Source organism: Anoplopoma fimbria, chromosome 8, assembly GCF_027596085.1.
Source record: "Anoplopoma fimbria isolate UVic2021 breed Golden Eagle Sablefish chromosome 8, Afim_UVic_2022, whole genome shotgun sequence".
Lineage (NCBI taxonomy): Eukaryota > Metazoa > Chordata > Actinopteri > Perciformes > Anoplopomatidae > Anoplopoma > Anoplopoma fimbria.
In genome coordinates, this window is record NC_072456.1 from 9,373,133 (window position 1) to 9,394,229 (window position 21,097).

Sequence of the window (21,097 nt, forward strand, 5' to 3'; positions counted from 1 at the left end):
ACCTGTCTGTCTGTCTGTCTGTTTATCTATCTACCTGTCTGTCTGTCTGTCTATCTATCTACCTGTCTATCTATCTATCTATCTATCTACCTGTCTGTCTGTCTGTTTATCTATCTATCTATCTGTCTGTTTATTTATCTATCTATCTATCTATCTATCTATCTATCTATCTATCTGTCTGTCTGTTTATCTATCTACCTGTCTATCTATCTATCTACCTGTCTATCTCCCTCCCTCTGCCTATCTATCAGTTGTGGCTGTAGACAGGCAGGGGGCGTTGAGAGGCCGCTGGTGTGCAGTCAGTGTGAGCAGTCAGCACAGAGTTTCTTGCTGGCAGGAGGAAACTGATCGTGGCATAACAGAGATGTAGTGTAGAGCTCGCTGGGACTCCGCGGCCAGTCGTCTGTCACTTCCACCGGGGACCATTAGTCCGACATTACCGAGGCATGGGAAGGACCGTATCCATTGTTGTGCACGGTTAACGTTACACTGCATGGACTCGTTGCGTAATGCGACCGAGAGGAGCTGCCATCGCGGGGAGACGTCTGTGGTTCGGGACGGTGTTGTCGGAGTAGCTAGTTGCTAGCGCCGGGCTAGCGGCTGTGCGGACTACTTCGTACCGTATTTGTAAGGATGCTCCGGTGGATACGACAACAGCTGGTAAACCCCCTCCTATGACCCCAACCCACCCGTGAGCGCACAACACGAGTCGCATCACACAGCCGTCGCTCAGGGAAAGCTGTGTAAACTTTACTTGGATAACATTTAGGGAGCTAACCTAGCCGCGGAGCTGTGGACGGTGTGTCCGCACACGGTGCGTCCCGCGGCGATGACAGCCAGGTGAAGGGACGCTAACGCTAGCTACCTCCCCAGCTAGCTGCCGATGGGTTGAACCAGCCAGGCTGGAGTAAACATGAGTAACACAGAGGCGAGGTTACACTCAAGTCGTGAGCTGATTTGGCATTTTAAACACAAATGAATCGTTTGCAGCTAAACGTGTGAAACTGAGAGTTAAGGCTAGCTAGGTGGCTAACTACGTAAAACTTTACTTTAAGTTAACAGCGATGCTAACTCCTCTTAACTTAACCCTAAACTCTTAACCCTTAACCCTTAACTCTTAACTTAACTCTTAACCCTAAACTCTTAACCCTTAACCCTTAACCCTTAACTCTTAACTCTTAACCCTTAACTCTTAACTTAACTCTTATCCCTTAACTCTTAACCCTTAACTCTTAACCCTTAACTCTTAACTCTTAACTCTTAACCCTTAACTCTTAACCCTTAACTCTTAACTTAACTCTTATCCCTTAACTCTTAACTCTTAACCCTTAACTCTTAACTTAACTCTTATCCCTTAACTCTTAACTCTTAACTCGTAACCCTTAACTCTTAACCCTTAACTCTTAACCCTTAACTCTTAACTTAACTCTTAACTCTTAACATTTACGACCAATCACCGCTCTGAGCTGAACTCATACAGTGACTTATTTATTTATTCATGCCAAGTGAGCCAATTAACACATGTTACCAGCTGCTTAGATACAAGTTTAAACTAAATAACTTACATTGGCCTCTGTTGCTCTAACTTTCATAAATCCTTTGAATCGGACCAATGTGTGTTTTTCTACATTTCTTGGTATAAATCGGTATGCACTGACCAAAATTGAACGTTAACCGGTTTTGAATGATTCACCTAGATGTGGTTAGAGAGCATCCTGTAGTTGTAATCACCTGTTGTTTGCCTACAAACATGGCTGATGGTGACGCCTTGATCGGCGAAGGCAGAAGTGGAGCAGTTCAGCTGTAATCCTGTCTGATTGTGAGCTTAAGTAATGTTGCCACTTCACAGAGTGAGTTACAGGGCCGTGCATGGTAGACATACTGAGTTTTTAATTATGCTGGAGGAATGAATGATTTATTTTTCAATCATGCCGCAATGACACAATACATGTTTTTGGAAGTTGGATAAGAGCCTGCATTGTCATACAGTATAAATGAGAGTCCTGTGATTTGGCGTTATGTTGTGTGAACATGTGCAGGGGGGCATAACCATGCGAATGAATGAATGAATGCATGTTATGAGATTAGTCACACATTGGTCGTACTGTTGATGTTGCCACAGCCAGTAAGTTTAATCAATGTTGAGGTGTTTCCGAGCTCGTGTCCTAGTCCTTGACTACACCCTGTACTTTGAGTTGGGGTAAAGTGACTCTTGTCAATTTGTTCAAAAAAGTTTTCTCTCTGCTTTTTAAAAAGTTAATTTTGGTCTTTTATTAAAGAACACCACAGAGAGATAGATGGTAGCCTCCTGCTAATTTGAGATGGTCCCGTTCATTTGACCCATCCCTTATAGTTGACCAGTTAATTAAAAGTCTAATTAAAATACAACGGGCCTAATGAAAAAGTTTGTCGGGGGGGGCATTTGTCTGACCTTTATTTCAACTTGGAAGTACTTCAGTGATGTTTATTCCCACACATATTCCTTATCAGTTTCTTTCTGGTGGCAACGGTCCACATTTAGGAGAAAGAAGGAGGACACGGTGAGATAATCCTAATTGGTAGTTTGACAAACTTTAAATGTCAGAACTCTTCTTATATCTAGCTAATAATTTATTAAAATGACAGTGCAAGCAACAGTAGCTACTGGAGATAACCTTTGACATCCTTGTCTGCAAGATTGACATGGATACTTTTGTTTTTTTTCCAGTATGCTTATGGGGAATCATCAATCAAAGCTTTATTTCCACAGCAACATATTGCATATTCTCTCACAGTATTACATATCCTGTGAAACATATGACGATGTACAAGCATAGACATATTGAATACAATTGAATGCCAGATTACACGAAGAGCTTGCTTTTAAAATTATAATATCTGCCAACAAATAGTTTTATAATAAATATGCTTAAGAACAACTTAAAGTAACTCTGCAACGAGACAATAGAACCTAGCAAATATCTCACAGTTTCCTAATTTCTGCTTAATTGCTGGAGGAAAATTAGCATGTCGCTATGGTCGGGTGTAACACAGAAGATTGGTAAAACTGAATGTCACTTTTTATGCTTCCGTACCAGTGATAGCCAGAGCTGGAGTTATTGTTGTTTATAGGGTTGTACAGATACGTTTGTCTGGTCGGTCCATTCTCTTGAACTTGCTATCTCAGGAATGCATGGAGGAAATTTATTCAAATTTGGCCCAAACGTCCACCTGGACTTAAAGATGAAGTGAATCGATTTAGGTGGTCAAAGCTCGCAGTCACAGTGACGTCATATGAGTCCCATTCTCATCAAAGCGATAGCTCAGGAACGCCTTGAGGGAATGTTTTTGTCTTTACCACTTGCTCTTAATAGATATTCTCTATCTAGGGTTTGTGGCTTAAAATATATTCCCTCTCTCCCTCTTTATAGCGCTGATTAGTCTGTGATACGACTCAGTGAGTTGACTTGGGTGTGATGCATTAGTCTGTCGCCCAGCCATTGTTCAAGGCAGTGATTCCCCCAAGGCACTGTGGGACTTGTAGGCTATATGCAGGGGGTAATTACCTGTCTGCCTACAAATTGATGGGGGCACAAGTCAGGGGACATAATAAAAAGTCTAATATCAGCTGTGCAGCGTTTACAAGCATGGAAACAGTTTCTACACTGTCAGTATTATTTATTTTTCATTTTCTTTGATAAACTGCCACAAAAAAAGTGAGACTGAGGCATGAATTTCTCTTTGAGGTAATGGCAAATGTGGACACTCTATCTTTTAAGGTTCAGTTGGAAAATATGTTAAACTTTTTTCTAACAGATACTCCATAGTCATGGAAATCCTTCTTTAACTCATATTCTCCTTGTTATATCCATTTTACCTATTATGATTGCTATAAATTTAATTAGGGGAAATAAAAAAAAATGGAGAATGGCTTCCACTTGGATTCACCTCCCTGGTGTACTTAATTAAATAGTTAAGTGTTTCTAATATGCGCCAGTAATACCTATGTGTCAGCCAAGTACGACATCAGCTCTATATAATATAATAGAAACATTTAGTCAAGTCAATCAACTCTGGTCTTGTTCCATAGATCTATAAACTCTGAATGACCCTGGATGTATTCAGTCCACTGTATGTCACTTGCTAGTCCAACAACAAGAACCAGAAACTCCTAGCACAATGATTACTATATTAAAGCTGCACTGCAGTGCGTTTAGAGCCTTTGGGTTAGGGGCTTCCCTTAGTTTCACTTCCGCTAGCTACTGATGGCAAGGGTTTTAATGATTGGCCAACTTAACTGATAGTTGATTGATGTGGTGGTGAGCTAGAATCTCCTACTTCTCAGATTCAATCCGAAATACTGGTTGGAAAATGTGAATGAGACATTTTCCCCACATACGACAACCAATCAAGGCTCCTTACAGTACTCATGTAAAGGTGTTTAAGTAATATCCATGAAGTGCAAACTTGCCGTAATCTATCTGTTGGGATGTAATAGCTTGTTGAGCAATGCCAGTGACGCAACACATGGTTCACATAGCTTTTAAAATCCTGTGTTACTTAGTGTCTGTTTTAAATGTGACCAGGGTTAACAAACCATGCACACATTGCTCAGTTTTCTGTTTCCTGCAGCAGTAATGAACACAGCGCTGTATGTGCAGCCATTTGGTTGTGATGCAGGGTGTTGCTTTAAAGGAGCAATAAACAACCTTCAGAGCATTGATATAGCAGCAAACAACTATGTAAAGTTATGGTGGAGTAATGTTTACCTGAACACAGAAGGAAGTCGCTCTTCCTCTCTGTGGTTATCAGAGCTTCTACTTGTCTTGTTGACATAGTTAGGCCAGCTACGAGCCGTCAGCTCAGGCGTCGCCATGTTTAGAGCCATTGTGAGGCAGTTGACATGCTCCCAATCTCATATTATGCACCTTTTTAAAGGTTTTATTATGATTTGGTCTACATGCTCAGTTGACCTTCCTTCTATAATGTTCTAGAGTACATTTAGCAAAAATACAAATATAGAACTGTTTTTATTGAAGAATATTACATCTAATAAAGCTCCAATGTTTACCTAACAGCTACAGTATCACTAAGGGAAAAAGACAATACTTTTTATTGCTATTGATAAAGACTTAATTGACCCAAGTATTAGCAATAGGTGTGGTGCATTTCTTAAATAAGCAATAAGAAAGCAGGAGGAGATTGAGAGTTTAAGAGAGAAACAGAAAGGCAGTAATAGTTTACACGTGTCCCTGAACAGAGGTGATTCTGTGTGGGAGTGAGTGACGTAGCCCGGATACATTCCTCTGTGTGTGCGTACGGTCGTGTGTGTGTGTTTGACCTACGTCATAGAACATTTGCAAATGATTGTAAGCACTTGCTTTAACCTTCTTAGAATAGCAGTGAGGTCAAAACACAGGACAGTACCAGAAATAACAACAGAAAACTGTATCTCTCTTGATTTGGTCTCTGCAGATGAATGGATAAAAATGATGATTGATAATGATCTCTGAGGTTAAACAGTCCTTTTTTTTGTTCCTTAACTAGGCTGATGTAAACACATCTGATTTTCATTAGAATATTCAGGGTTTGCATTAAGTTCCTCTTAATGCAGCCTTCCAGTAAACGACCACAGCTCATCACACAAATGTGACTTAGTTACTGTGGTTATGGGTAACAGTGTCACAAGGCTGGTGACTTAAGTGTGATGAACGTTGTGTTGTGCCAGATATTGTAATCCACACTTGGGTGTTGTTTGTCAACCTTTTACCCTTTCTCTTTGTACATGTATATCATGTTTTGGAGCAGGCGTCTATTTTGTTCTGGTTTGAATTCAGTAATGGTCCTAATGTTTCTTATAAAAATTCTTGCTTTCATAAGCTCATATTAAAGCTTATCTACTTGCCTAATTGGTTCAAATCTGTCAAGTCCCAATCTAACTTCGGCTGCACCTGACAAAATAATGGCCCTTAGAAACTATACAGGAACTTAAACCTTATGGAATAGATGAGGCTTCAAAATGTTGCCCCAGGCAGGTTTTAGTGTGGTGTAGATTTCAGGGGTTAGTTGCTTCTGCTTAATGCCAGCGATATAAAATCAGGTCATAATGTTTCATTCTGTTTGTAACACTAGCCAATTCTACATTTCAGTGAATTTTGAAATGAAAGCTTCTTTTTAAATTTGCCATTTTAAAATAGTTAATTATTGTTTTTCCTAAAAATATTAGAAACTTGAGGGGAAAAAAGAAAATTACAAAATTCCCACAGCTCAAGTTGAAATATTCAGCCTTCTGTTGTGTCAGACCAACGGTTCAAAACTCAAAAGTATTTATTTTCCAATTATAAAACTGAAAAAAGGACAAAATATTCCAGTAAAATCACCAGTACAAGTGAATCCTATGCATTTTTGCTTGAAATGGGATTCAAACGATAAATCTATTATCAAAATAGTTGTAGTCGCCTCTGTCAATCAATTAATCCACTTATAGTTTAAACTCAACAGTTTTTGTCTAGAAAAAGAAAGATACCTTTGATATAAACTGAAGTTGTTTAATCAGTATGCCAACTATAAAAAGAGTTGTTATGTAAGTAACCTGTTTTCCCTTCTTTTTCTTCATTTTCCATTCTCTTCTCATCTATCCTCCCTTCCCTCAGGGCTTTGACCCCCCTCATCAGAGTGACACCAGGACGGTTTATGTGGCAAATCGTTTCCCCCAGCATGGCCACTACGTACCGCAACGCTTTGCTGACAACAGAATCATCTCTTCTAAGGTATCAAATGTTGTTAAAGCCGTTATTGGTATTTGCCCCGTAGTATTACCCCCACAGGATTTCATGTTTGTCAGTCAATATGACATTTTTTACTGTACTTGATATTATCTACTTATTGTCTACATACTAAAAGGAGGTAAAGGATTCTGTTCTTCAACGTTTTTTGTTGGTTAGAGGATTAGAAGGTACGTTGAAAGATTGACTGGACAAAAGAATAACAAAGATGAGGTGATTGATTAGTTTATTGAGTAAATGACAAGAGGGTCAAGTCACCTGGGAATCCTAGTTGGGTGCCAGTTTGGTACATATATGAATTTATTAATTATACTGTTAATAAACATTGGAAAATAACTCATGTGCTCAATAAATCACATTATTGACTAAATTGCACTCCCCAAATTTGCGGTTACATCAGCATCTTGGCAGTAGCCTCAGAATGGTTAAATAACAACAACATCCCTCGTCCCAAATATGGCTTTTTGAAACCAGAGATACCCTGCCTAAATAGCCTTTCCTTAGTCTTTTCCCTAAATCTTGTTTTTTCTTTCTCTTTCAGTACACAATTTGGAATTTTGTCCCAAAGAATCTGTTTGAGCAGTTCAGAAGGATTGCCAACTTCTATTTCCTCATCATTTTCCTTGTACAGGTAATAACACTCAAAAATGCACACACATTTCTTTTTTTTTTTTGCAGGGATATGGTTGCCTTTCAGATGGTGACGAGTCAACTGTAACCTCGGTTTTCCTGCAAGAAATACAAATGGGTGTGTGAATGTGTGTATGCGTGTGCCTGAGTGACTCATCATCTTCTAGGGACCAGTAGCGAGACAGGTCTGCCTCTGTATTAAAACATTACACCCACACATTAAGTTATATGTGTGTCTTCACAGCAATCCCAAGGCGTTAGGCCTTCACTAAGCATCAGTCAGCCTGTGCTGAAGTAGGATTTGGCTTTCAGATTTTCAGTCTTCTCCTGATCTATTTGGGCTTGTGTAGTGAAGCCTGAGTAATCGACTTCACTCTGTCTAAAAAGACTCTCTCTTCACCCACTCAACTTGTCAGTGGAGCTGAAGTCAGCTTAGTCGCAAATCACTGAATACCGGGCCTCTTTTCATCTTGACATTGTGAACATGGTGTTTTCTTATATGGCCAATTTGAGCGTTTCATGATTGCCTTAGATGGATTCCTTGATACCTGTTGTGAACTTTTATTTCCCTTATCAAACAAAGTAAAGTCTTGGACTTGTTATAGTTTATATCAATTCTTAGAGCTTCTAAGAGTTCAATGTTTGTTACATATGATGTTAATATATGGGATTTTTTTCTCTCCAAGAAAACACATTGTGTGAAAGTTTCAATTAGTCACGCCTTCCACAGTTGTTGCTAACTACCAGGAAGTAGATGCAGATCTTTCCAGTCACTACACTCTCTTGCAAGGTTAAGCAACAATGTTCAAATGTAATGTAAGTTATGACAGAAACACTAAGAGGACGTATCACTTTGCTTCCATGTTCTCTGTTCCATGTTCTTCTCTCACCTATTCTAAGCTAGTCTGCAAAAAAAAAATGTTTTGTGTAGGTTGTTCTGGTTCCAGTTCGAGTCTGTATCCGCCTCTCTTACCCGTCGTTTCCTGTCTCGCTATACTTTCAACTGTCCAATAAAGGCAAAAAGATGCCTTAAAATAATCGTTGCTGTTTTCAACATTTACAGAGAAGGATGCTTTGGCTTCTATGTTTGTATCACTGGAATTTGGGGGGGAAATATGTATGAACCTCTTCTCTCTCTCTCTCTCTGTGTGTGTGTGTGTGTGTGTGTCTGTGTGTGTGTGTGTGTGTGTGTGTGTGTGTGTGTGTGTGTGTGTGTGTGTGTGTGTGTGTGTGTGTGTGTGTGTGTTGTTGTATGGTTTTCCTGTGTGACACATCAGCAACTACTTCTCTCTGTTTGTCTTTGTACTTCACTTGTTTCTCTCTAACAGGACACACCCACTTTTACTGAGTGTTTTACTGAATTTTTTTTCTACTTCACTTCCAATTTATTAAAGTCATTTTCAAACCTGCCTGTGTATTTGCCTTTCCAGTTAATGATAGACACCCCAACTTCCCCAGTCACCAGTGGCCTGCCTCTCTTCTTTGTGATCACAGTAACTGCCATAAAACAGGTGAGAACACAAGCACATTATAGCTTCCTCTTTGTTGGGCTGATAATGGGGAACTAACTTGCTTGCAGTATCGTTAAAGTGAGATCAATTTTAGTTAACATATGATGATGTTTCAACTTAGTCTAGTATTCAGTTTAGTTCAAATTGATTAAGAAAACTAAAACCATTCCTGTTAGCTTCATCAGGCACAATGTTAAATTTATGAAAATGTAAAAAAGGGCTGTAGTTGATAGAGCATGATTTATTTACAAATCAGTAAAGAATTGGCATTGATAAAAAAAAAAAGATGTGTTTGGAATAACTTTAACAGCTATTGGTCACTTCAGTTGATCAGTGACTAGTTGTGTCGTCACCGTGTCATCACTGTTATTCACTAATGCTATACAGTTGCTGGATGTGATCGATTAATGAACACATTTTTCCATAGGGCTACGAGGATTGGCTAAGACACAAAGCAGACAACGAGGTGAACGGGGCTCCAGTTTTTGTGGTTCGCAGTGGAAGTCTCGTACAGACAAGATCCAAGAACATCAGGGTAAGATGGCAAAAACAACAACCTAAGGAAAAACTTTACTCTTTGTTTAAGAACAGGCCATGACATGAACAAAGTGAAGCTTTGTTTGTTATTGGGGGATAACTTGAAAGTACCTAAAAATAGCTTTTTCACAACTCACAGCCAACTGCCATACATACCTTAACCTTCGCTGTTACATTCCTGGTACTAGTGGGGTTCCTGTAGAGGTAATCTGTATATAAAGATAATAAAAATAGAATGAAAATAGAACTGTTTAATATATAAAGGAATAATTATTATTTACTATATATACTTTACAATACTAATACAAACATTTTTTTATTAAATATTTTTTTTTTTCTTATTAAGAACCTGCACTGAGTGCTGGTACCTGTGGTGAAAGACAGGAGAAAGGTTTTCATGCAAACAATATTATGACTGGTGTGCTATCTGCATGCCAAATTAATCAGATTACACAAAGCCAAATTGCCTCAAAGTTACCATATGTCAAGCAGAGCAGCATTTAAAAGGCTATTTGTGCAGTGCACTGGGGGGGCAAAACAGCATCACTGATGTTTTAACACATATCTTTTCTGGTCTACCTCAGCTTAAAACTCAACAACACGGACTCTGTCAGCACGTTAGCACGTAGTTCACTACCAAGCCTGATTGCAAACGGCTTGGTAGCAATGTTATCTTCACTTCACCTGTCCCTCCTCTGCCCCCCATGTATGTGTAGAGGCTTATCCCAGCACGCAATGAAACACAAGAGCAGAGGATATTAACTATTGTGTGAAGTTTTAGCAGCAATGCGCATAATTCTGCAACGGCGGTGATTATGTAAGTTCTGGACTTGTGGAAATCATTGATAATTTATATATTGTAAGGTTCTTTTTTTAATGTTTAGTTGACCAACTTTGTTTCCACTTTGGTCCATACAAAAATGAGGTGAATTTACACAAAAAGAACTATTACAAAAATGTAAAATAAGCATTGCATATAACAGCCTTGCCCCAAAAAATATTTTCATGTAAAATTAACATTAAAGTGTCGATTCAAAACAGTTAAATGTTAAATGATGGCATAAACTTAAACAGTATTGACCGTTTGTGTGTGTGTGTGTGTTTTTCTGCCTGTCTGTCCAGGTGGGGGACATCGTTCGTGTGGCTAAAGATGAAACGTTCCCAGCAGACCTGGCGTTGCTGTCATCAGATCGTGCAGATGGCACCTGTCACATCACCACAGCCAGCCTTGATGGAGAAACCAACCTTAAGGTCTGTTTGCATGAGTGTGTTGGCTTTGGGAGTATATCAGAATCAGAATCCACTTTCATGCCAAGTAGAAGCCAAGCTTAGGGTATTGGTGCATAGACAAGAAACATTAGTATAGAACAGTACAAATCAAAATACGAATGTTAGAAAATACTATTTAAAAATGTGGATAAAAAAATATGTACAACGTAGCTATGGAAAATGAAAGAACAAGACAAGGATGTGCAAAAAAAGAATATATATTCAACGGGATGTCCAAAGATATATGAGAATATCTGTGTTTGTCTGAGTTTGTGTAAACTTTTAACAGACAGACTATTACTGCTATCTGTGGTGCAAACAACCATGGAGTGTTAAACAATCAAAAGTAACATTCATTTAAAAGTTAACATTTTTGTCCTTGAGGCCTGCCAAAAGTGTGAATGCATTTTAAAGCTGTTTAATGTAATTTCTTTGCATATTTTGGGGAATTAGTCTTTGATTGGTCAGAAAATATAGTTTGATTGGCAGAAATCTGGGTGTCTGTCACATGACTAATGCCAGCCTGTGCATGTGCCGCATGTATGCATGTCTTGAAAAAAGTATTTAAATGACCTGGATATGGTAATATAATTTCAGTGTTTTACATATTGTATTTAGAAAGTCCTCACCTCTCCCTCACCCCCACCCCACCCACACAGTCTTGCCAGAGGCTATGTTGCTTAATTGCCCCTCTAACGTGATGTTGGTGCTTCGGTTACAGTCTATTTATACAGCATGGTGGGTTTGTACAATCTTTGAACCTTTTGATATCTTTATAAATTGCTGTCAGCTGCAGCTGTTTGTATGCTGTACTGTATAGTACAGTAATACTGCAGTAGCACACCCATATCATGTATCTTTTTTTCTAATTTCAGAGTGCTTAACAGAGCCGCCCAAAACTGTAGCTACAGTACTATTGGATCAGGTTTATCTGACCAAATATATACGATAAGTTTCCAAAAAGGAAGAGCTCAGCTGTTTTGGGCAGGGTCAGAATATGTTGGGTGTTAAAGGAGGTCAAAGGGTTACAAACTAAACAGTGGTCACAAATGGAGTCCACACTGGAAGGCATTCAAAGATGTTTCCCTTGATGGCAGTGAAGGTAACAATGTCACCTAGTCAAGACTGCTGATTACATTTTGATGGAAACTGATGGGTCTGATGCATCTCACCAGTACACTACGGTACAGATTTAGCTGTAGATGCACTGCCGTGTTGCACTTCCATGTGTTGCTCAAACATTCAACAATTTTTTTTCATTTTGCTTGAATAGTAGAGCAGATTGATCGCCCATTCACCATACATTTGACATCTGACATTTCCCCTCCTTGGTATAGTCAGAATAACAGTTGAGGTGCAGCCTATAGATCTAATTGTTCACGGGTTGCACTTAGTTTAGTTGAGCATGAACATCTTTGTCCAATCTAAAACTATGCTTCCCTTTCATAAACATTAACTTTATTTGTGTGTTGTGAATTTTTTTTATAGACTCACTTCTCTGTGGCGGAGACAGCAGTGTGTCAGTTGGTGTCCCAGCTGGAGGCTCTGCAGGCTGTGGTGGAGTGTCAACAACCGGAAGCCGACCTGTACAGGTAATGCATACCTGCGTGAACACACAACTTCAGGATGAGGGCGAAAAAAAGTCCCAACATTTAGTCACATAAAGTAAACAAAGGATACTCCCTGTTATACACATAGTAGAACATTAGAATGGAACATTTAGTTTTTCAATTTTATTATTTTTTATTTATAATTGTATAACTTTAACACTTCTTTTCAAACATTTGTTCTTCTGGGATTCCCCAAAGACCCCTGGAGGTCTCCAGATACCACTTTAAAAGCCGTATGATTAATACATGGTAGAAATGCCCTGTCACAGATATGTTATTAAATGGATGATAGGTTGAGATGGCTTCATCTTCTGTTCAACAACCCCTCTTCCTCTTGTCTTACTCAGCCGGCTACTTTAGGATCGATCAGTGTATGTTTAGATCAGGCAGTTTGTTTCGGTAGCAGTTTTCTCCCTTCCCCCTCTCCTGGTCGCTGTTTTCCTCTCTCTCTTAACACTCCCTGCATTTAAATACACTTAACTAAACCAGCTATTGTGTGCTCTCCGTGGTAATCTGATTACTTCAGCATCATATTAAACAGATACCTGGTTTCTTTAATCAGGTTAAGGGATTAAGAAAGACCTTGTTAGTATTCTTCTGGAGGAGCCTGATTGTATTCACAATACCAGGTTTCTCATGAAGTTGTTATAATATGTGTGCATGTGTGTGACAAACGCTGCAGATATGGAAAGTATCACTGTAGCAGCAGGGGGGAAAGGAAGATTTTGACTTGTCTTAAAGCATCCTTTTGTTAAAGTCCAACTGAAACTGATATTGACAGGTTTAATTATTGACAGTTTCCCCTGCTTGTTAACATTTAGACAATTTCTCATCGTAAAAAAAAAAAGCTGTTTGCCCTAAAGCTTATTCTTTAAGAACTCAGTTTGTTGTCCAAATGCAGGCTGCAGAGGCATCAAACTAATGTATTTAAAATATGTCAGAGGATAGGGGAGAGATGTATATATACACAGGTTTTACAGTAAACATGTTATTGAAGAGCATGTGAAAGCCTTTCCCATATTTCTTGCATTTATATGATTTCTTCCGGTAGCCTGGTTTCCTGTGTGCATGTCTCTCTTACACCACTCAACTAAAATGCCTTTGTCGTTTTTCCAGGTTTGTCGGTCGGATTACGGTGACTCAACAAGGAGAGGAGATAGTCAGGTGAGGCCAGATTTATCCAGCTGCTTTTGCTAATGATTTTATTAATAATTATGTGTGATCGAGCTAAGGTCAGCTAAACGGACATCCCCAACAAGATGAGCATTGGAAACATGGCCTTCTGATTGGTGTAAGGGCTAGTACCGAGGTCACACCATTAGACAAATAAAATTGGACGGTAGTTGAGGGTGATTTTTGTAGGAGGGGGTTGCAAAGTGATACAAAATGAATAACCACTGGTTTAAAGAGACTTAGCTGTCTAATATATTTAATAAGAGGAAAAAAATGTGCTGCAAATTTAAAATGATTAATCACATATACAGAAGATGTATGAGCCTCATAGGCTGTTGTTGAGTGTTTTGAGTTTATATCAAGACCTCACTGTCTAGTTTGAGCCAGAATCATAATGTCGCATCCATCTCTCTCTGTATTTATGCTGTTTTTGTTTGCTTTCATGTCAGGCCGCTGGGTCCAGAGAGCTTGCTGCTGAGAGGAGCCAGGTTGAAAAATACCAAAGAGATTTTTGGTGAGACAATACAGTTGAAAATGATTTCAACTTCGGAAGGTAGTGGCTAGAGGGGTTCATTTTTTCTTGAAAAATGGAAATTTCCAGTTGATTTGAAAGAGAAAGACAATGAAGCTGCTCATGAACAAATTGCTTCTGGAAAGCTTCCAGTAGATATTGTAGGCATGATAACGTGGTGACGCAGCCACATAACAGCTGTAACACAAACAAGCCAAACTCAGTTGACCTTATGAGCAGGACAATCCACTTAATCCACTTAAAAAACTGAAGTTTGTTTATGTCAGCCAAACACTTTTATAGCAATGTCCCAATGCTTAAATATTTGGTTTATGTAAAATGTTGGTATTGTTTGACATGGAGAACTTGAGCCAATGTCCTACCATGTAAATTTGTTTTCCTATGTTCTCATGACTTCATGCACAAGTCGATCAATAGTCAAATGGTCTAATATCCCATAAGCCCGGTATCATACTCTGACCAACTGTGCTCTTGCAGGTGTGGCGATTTACACAGGGATGGAGTCCAAGATGGCCCTCAACTATAAGTGCAAGTCCCAGAAACGATCTGCAGTAGAGAAGTGAGCACTTTCCATTGTCTCTCAGTGTGAGCAAAATATTGCTGTCTGGTTGTGGTTAATTTAACATTCAACTTTAAAACATTTTCTTGTTTCAGGTCCATGAATACCTTCCTACTCATCTACCTGGGCATCTTGCTGTTTGAGGCCGTCCTTAGCACCATCTTGAAGTATGCCTGGCAGGCTGAAGACAAATGGGACGAGCCTTTCTACAACCAAAAGACTGAACAAGAGAGAAACAGCAGTCCGGTAAGTCTTTATCTCACTAAGCAGACAAGAATGCATTCTCATCGATCTTCCTTTTGTAAGTAGTGCAGGCTATCAGCCCCAGAGATGAGATGAGGTAAGGTTTTAGTCGACATTCCACTTTTGTCTCTCTTTCTACCTTTCCTCCACTTTCACCACGCCAAATTATAATGGGCTTTTTCTCTCTACTGCCAATAGAGGTTAATAAAGTTAGTGAAGACAAAAAGGCGAGCCAACGCCTGAATCCACATGTACACACAAATACACCAAATACACCGAGTCCTAGATGTGTGCTGGTAAAGCGCTTTTTTTTTAATGTGTGGCTAGATTTTGTGACGGCCAATCAGCCCACCTGCCAACACTTATCAGTCAGAGAGAACAGCAGCCTCTATATATTGAGACAGAGGGGGAAAAAACGCAATCCAGTACACTTGCCTTTCTTTTCCCTGGAGACAGAGAGAAGAAATCCCGCAAGAAATAAATGGCTGCGTTTTTCACATTTAGCATAACAGATGCTCCAGAAACCTGCTGGCCCTGTTACAGTCTATGTATACCGCTTACCGATGATTGCATGTCTCCACATCACAGCTTTCTCCTCTCCCCAGGGAATCTATTGGTCCTTCAACAGTCTGAAAAATGTATACATTTTAAGGCCGTAAGATTACAACGTCCATGTCCATTAGTTCCATTTCTTTATGTTGTGTAGTAAGTTAGGCAGAGCTCAATTTCAGGTCTAACATGTGATAAACCTGGCTTTCGTGTAGCTGCCGAAACTTGCTCACTGTGGTCTTCTCTCACTCTCCTTTCCTGTCACATAAAGTAATTAACTCTGTAATGGAAATGAATTGCCCTGTCTGCTTTGATTTAGAAGGATCAGTGATAAGACAATAAGTCTGTGTGGTTTGGATTTGTATTAAGCATTTTCATTTTCCAATCTTAGGCTGCCTTCACACCTTACCTGTATGGTTCGGTTAAAACAAACTCGGGTCCGTTTGTACGGTTAGTGTGATTTATGTGGGCTGGTGTGAAAGCGCCAATCAAACCCTGGTGAGGACCATACAACCGAACCGATACCACTTAAAAAAATAATGGTCTCGCTTCCAAGCGGACTCTGGTGTGGTTTGTTTGTGGTGTGAAAGCAAATGAACCAACTGCAGGGTTTAATGCTGGGCTCATTGCGTTGCCCTCCTCTTGTGTCACATTCTAATAAAATGTACCCTTATCCTTTTTTAGATATTGAAGTTCATCTCTGACTTCTTGGCATTTCTGGTCCTCTATAACTTCATCATCCCCATCTCGCTCTACGTAACTGTGGAGATGCAAAAGTTCCTGGGTTCCTTTTTCATTGGCTGGGATTTAGACCTTTACCACGAGGAGAGCGACCAGAAAGCTCAGGTCAACACCTCTGACCTCAATGAGGAGCTGGGACAGGTAAGGAACACATACAAGTAACATGGGAGTAAAGACACATATACCTATACATACGCTCACATACACGTTTACCTTAAAAGAGTTTTCAGTCCGAAATCATGTAGCATGTTTAATATAATGTCTATTGTTTTGCGGTAAACATGCCTATGTGGATATAAAACTTAATTCATTAATAATTCCAGTGTTTGTATTTAAGTACATAATGAACACATGAAATGTCCTTATCATAGGATGAAAGGGAACTGTAACTCTAGCTCACCTTTAGTGCTCAACAACATAATACTCCACTTATGTGTGAATCTTTGTGTCTCTGTTTCTTAGGTGGAGTATGTCTTTACGGATAAGACGGGCACGCTAACAGAAAATGAGATGCATTTCCGCGAGTGTTCAATTAACGGAGTCAAATACCGGGAAGTTAATGGCAAACTGGTACCAGAGGGAATGACTGACGATTCACCAGATGGTTCTACGCCTCAACTGGTAAATCTCATTACATTCATTTTATTTTGAAAGACACTTACACACACTGTACACACACTGCCTTAGGCCATACATGTAATCAACAATAGATAATTGGACTAATGCTGTACGATTTTGGGTTGTTAATAGCACGTGCACAAAGTGTACAAACGTACAGTATGTTCATCATAAGCTCTTCACTGAAACCAACCTGACTCTGAATCACATCTCAGTTGTGTTAACAATGACAAACAGTGTGTCACTGTATAGAATACAAAATGATGGTGTCTCTTTCTCTATCATCCCTCCCTCTCCATCCAGATTGGTGAGGAACTGTTATTTCTCAAGGCGGTGTCATTGTGTCACACAGTTCAGATCAGCTACGACCAGCCAGACTGCCTGGTTGGGGGAGGAGACCCGTTCTCCCACGCAAATGGTTTCTCTTCCAACAACATGGAATACTACGCCTCTTCACCAGACGAGAAAGCTTTAGTAGAGGCAACAAAGAGGTACGTTTCCAATAGAGCTCCATCACTTCTCTTCTGTAAATGTACTGCTTAGGTGGAAGAACCGGCTAAGCTAGCTGGTCGTCTAAAGGGGTTCCAGCCTTTATCCCCCCTGTTTCCACCATCCATCACCATTAAAACCAATTTCAAGAAGTTATGCTCTATGACCAATTGAAAACAAATGTGAACGGACATTTCCTTCTGTATTTCGGTCACACTCATATGAGTGAGCAGCAATGAGTAAGGTTATCTGGTTGTTTACTGTAGTCTTGCTGGATATGGCTCACACAACAGCAAACACTAAAAAGTGTCTGTGAGCTCCCGCCTCTCTCGTTGTACCCTATGCCTTATTCTGAGTGGCAGATGGCAAGGACACGAGAGATAAACCTTAAACCTTACAGTGAAGGTTTCAATTAATTAAAAAAATTGATAAATAAGGTTTCATGATTCTTGATTACAAAAGTTCGGATCAGATCTGGAATAGGCATGGTTTTAAATATGAATAGCTCTTTACAGACTTTGGGGTAAAACGCTCAAGTCTCATTCTCCCTCAAAATAATTCACTACATTAAATGATTCAGATCTTTGTATATGATGTTAGCATTAGAACGTGCTAAAGGCGACCATACTTGGGATTTACCTGGTCCTCCCTACTAGTTATGTAAGAATATAACACAGGCCTTTGTCACATAGTTATATGATATTCCGCTTAATATTTTCACACACACATACTTTGCCTTCGGGTAACCTGTCTGCTTATGGCTGGCTACCTGAGGCTCTGCTGATGGTGGAGGCTCCGTGCACATGGAAATCTTGACGTAATTTTCTCTCAATGGGGGAAGAAAAAAGCAGGCAATCTTGGGCAGTGTACTTAAACAACAAGAAACAGTCATGGCTGCAAGTGATAGAGACAGGAAACGACTGTGCAAGCAATAATGTCTGGTCACCTGCAGGTCAAGTAGTGGCATAAAGTGCCACTCTGACGATCCTAGACCAGCTCTGCACCACTGCAGTGCTGGCAGCACATGAAGACAAATGGCTCCTGCCTCCCTCCATGGCCGCAGCACTGGAAGTGCCTAAATAGGCACTGTTCACCTGCATGAGCTGCAGTGACACAGAGTTGGCAAAAAAATGGCAAAGCCACACCCCAGATGAGCGAAAAGGAAGAAGAATTGGCAGCGAGCCAGGAAATAGCGACGCCGTCTGTTTCATAACTTTATGTTTATGTTATAGATATCCAAATGTCAATTTGATGCTTATCTACGTGAGAAATGTTTTGATGTTTATCGTTATGTTTGTTAGAGTCAGTTTTCCTGGGTGTTTTAGTTTTCATTCCATCAAATTGAATTATGTCAGACAGTGAGGGTGCACCCATGACCCAGTGCCTTCATGCTCCATTGAGCCACAGACACACTGTTGATTTAAACGGAAAGGAGACACAGTTGGAACCATATCCTAAATAATCACTCAGAAATATAGCACTCAGTTGAAATGTGACACTGTTGTGATTACACAAAACCTAAGGATAACATATCTTGGCACTGTGTTCTGGTGTTCAAAGAATGGCTGATTTGCATTTTTTGATAAAGTGGCTCAAGTGTTGAGTTACTTCACAACAAGAAGGTCCTACAATTGATCAACTTGTTTGGAGTCTTGGTCACCTATTTGTTCACCTGCATTTCTTAAGAATGTCCCAACTTTTTCCCACAGTATAAACAAACGCCTTAAACTGTAAGCACCATCCCTCAATGACCTTGAGGAAGTTTAATAAATGGATGAATTAATGATTGACGGCCCTATTTTCATGGCAGCGCAACGGCCAACACAAGCTGTGCTCCCACAGTTTGGTATTTCTCTGACCTTGAATATCCCTTTGCCTGGACAGGTGGGATGATGGGTGCAAACAGAAACAGTGAGGCAATGCAAAGCAAGTTGTTGGTATTTTGGGGAAATTCTGAAATAATGCTTAAAATGTACGAAAACTATTTTAACTGATCCCCAATTTGTAGATGCTTTTAAATCTGCACCAAAATGAACGTTTAATGTGCTCAAAGCAGGCATGACCGTAAAGCAGTCTGCATTTCTATAAAACATTATGAGTAATTCTCACAGTATCTTTTGTCCACAGATGCTTTATAATGTGCGAACAATTCAATTAACGATAATGTAATGTAACCTTTTACAACATGAAATACAATAGAGTTAATTTATTACAACTAAAATAATGTGGGACTAATTTAGGTCATGTAAATTACTTCATCAATATTGTTTTATTATATTTTTTTGTTACCTATTTTAATCATCCTTTTACAGTTAAATAAAAACCCACGCCATCTCTCCTTGACTGCAGATTTGTGGTCCTGTGTGTTCACGTCGTCATTATTTTCACCATCCAGACCATGTTTCAGAGTCATGATACCAGTGATGTGACTGCTTATGGTTACTGTGCCACATCACTCAGAAGATTTGCACTTTGCAGTGCTGCACATACAATAACCAACATAGCAGGTGCGCTTGGAGAGGGCCATACAGTCCATGCACAGCTACCATTTAGCACTTTTTATTAAGAAAGGTACCTGAATAGCCGAAGGGGAGTTCGAGAGCTGAAAGTTTAATTTTAGTATGTTTTTCTGTAAAAACGTCCCAAACTCCTAATTGGATCTTCACCCAGTATTAAAAGTTCAAATGTCCATTCTCCAAAGAGTTCCAGCTTTAACTGCTGTCTGTTTTTTCATTAGGATTGGAGTGGCTTTCACTCGCAGCAGTGGAGATACCCTGGAGCTCAAAACATTTGGCAAGTCAGAGAAGTATGTATAACACTGTGAATCTCTTAAATGACAAAAACCCATGCAACACAATATCTAGACTGCAGACTGCAGTTGTGTAAGCTACCTGTGATAAAGAAATTGTCACGTCTGCCCTCTGTTTCCAAAGTTAGCTTAACACGAGTGCCTCTCTTCCCTTCCCCAGATTTAAACTGCTTCATCTGTTAGAGTTTGATGCTGACCGCAGGAGGATGAGCGTCATACTGCAGACTCCCTCAGGTAACTACACCTTTAACTAGTGCTTTTAGCATTATTGACAAAATATTGTGTGCACTAACCAACAATGAAAACTTGATCATATGGTCAATCTTCAGACTGGAGATCAAAAAATACATTAAATTAGTTTTAGAGAGTGGAAATGAATATCGTTAGGTTTTTAAGAGTTCATTTTGTGTACAATTGTACAATTTGTCATTGTATTTGTAGTATTTTCACAGTGTTTATTTATTTTTTTCTATTTTTCTCCTGAAGGTGGCAAAGTGTTGTTCACCAAGGGCGCAGAGTCGGCCATCTTGCCTTTCAGTACCAGCGGTGAGATAGAAAAGACGAGACTGCACGTTGACGAGTTTGCCTTGGTGAGATTTTTTTTTTTTAACATAACCCCTAAATGTGTATGTTGTCTCAATAGGTTCTCCAGCAGCTTGCACTATTACTGCTCTATAACACATCCATTCAGTGGGTATTGGCCAGCAAACTCGCATCACATTTGCTGCAAAAAAACTTTCTCTGAATGTGCAGACAATTTGGGGTCAAAGAGTTGCTGATATGTTTGCTACACTTTATATACAATATACATATCCTATACCTTTTAGATGAAGAAGTTTATTTTTTTGTTGAGTCACAAACTACCTGTGACACAGTCTGGTGATTTAATATGACTCTCAATATTTATCTTTCCCCATACGAAGATGGGTAGACAAGCAGACATTTGAGACACATTGAATAAATTTAATACACCACATTTGTCTCTTCAGAGAATTTATTCTCGGAAAAAATCCTCAATCTTATAATGAAATCTTTAAATATCTCACTCTGAAATGCATCTTGA

The 21,097-nt window shown here is 39.5% G+C and overlaps 1 protein-coding gene across 2 annotated transcripts in view; it reads left to right on the top strand.

Annotated features, from left to right (window-relative positions):
* The first annotated feature begins 321 nt into the window (after positions 1-321).
* Positions 322-21,097, top strand: part of atp11b (ATPase phospholipid transporting 11B (putative)) — a 46,990-nt gene continuing 26,214 nt past the window's right edge. For both annotated transcript variants that reach the window (XM_054602380.1, XM_054602381.1), the window contains exons 1-17: positions 322-660; positions 6,633-6,749; positions 7,306-7,395; positions 8,825-8,905; positions 9,333-9,440; positions 10,565-10,693; positions 12,200-12,303; positions 13,438-13,485; positions 13,944-14,008; positions 14,504-14,585; positions 14,681-14,831; positions 16,062-16,259; positions 16,581-16,739; positions 17,040-17,227; positions 19,963-20,031; positions 20,195-20,268; positions 20,521-20,624. In XM_054602380.1, coding sequence (XP_054458355.1) covers positions 634-660; positions 6,633-6,749; positions 7,306-7,395; positions 8,825-8,905; positions 9,333-9,440; positions 10,565-10,693; positions 12,200-12,303; positions 13,438-13,485; positions 13,944-14,008; positions 14,504-14,585; positions 14,681-14,831; positions 16,062-16,259; positions 16,581-16,739; positions 17,040-17,227; positions 19,963-20,031; positions 20,195-20,268; positions 20,521-20,624 — 1,794 coding nt within the window. In that variant the 5' untranslated portion in view covers positions 322-633. The remainder of the gene's footprint in view (positions 661-6,632; positions 6,750-7,305; positions 7,396-8,824; positions 8,906-9,332; positions 9,441-10,564; positions 10,694-12,199; positions 12,304-13,437; positions 13,486-13,943; positions 14,009-14,503; positions 14,586-14,680; positions 14,832-16,061; positions 16,260-16,580; positions 16,740-17,039; positions 17,228-19,962; positions 20,032-20,194; positions 20,269-20,520; positions 20,625-21,097) is intronic.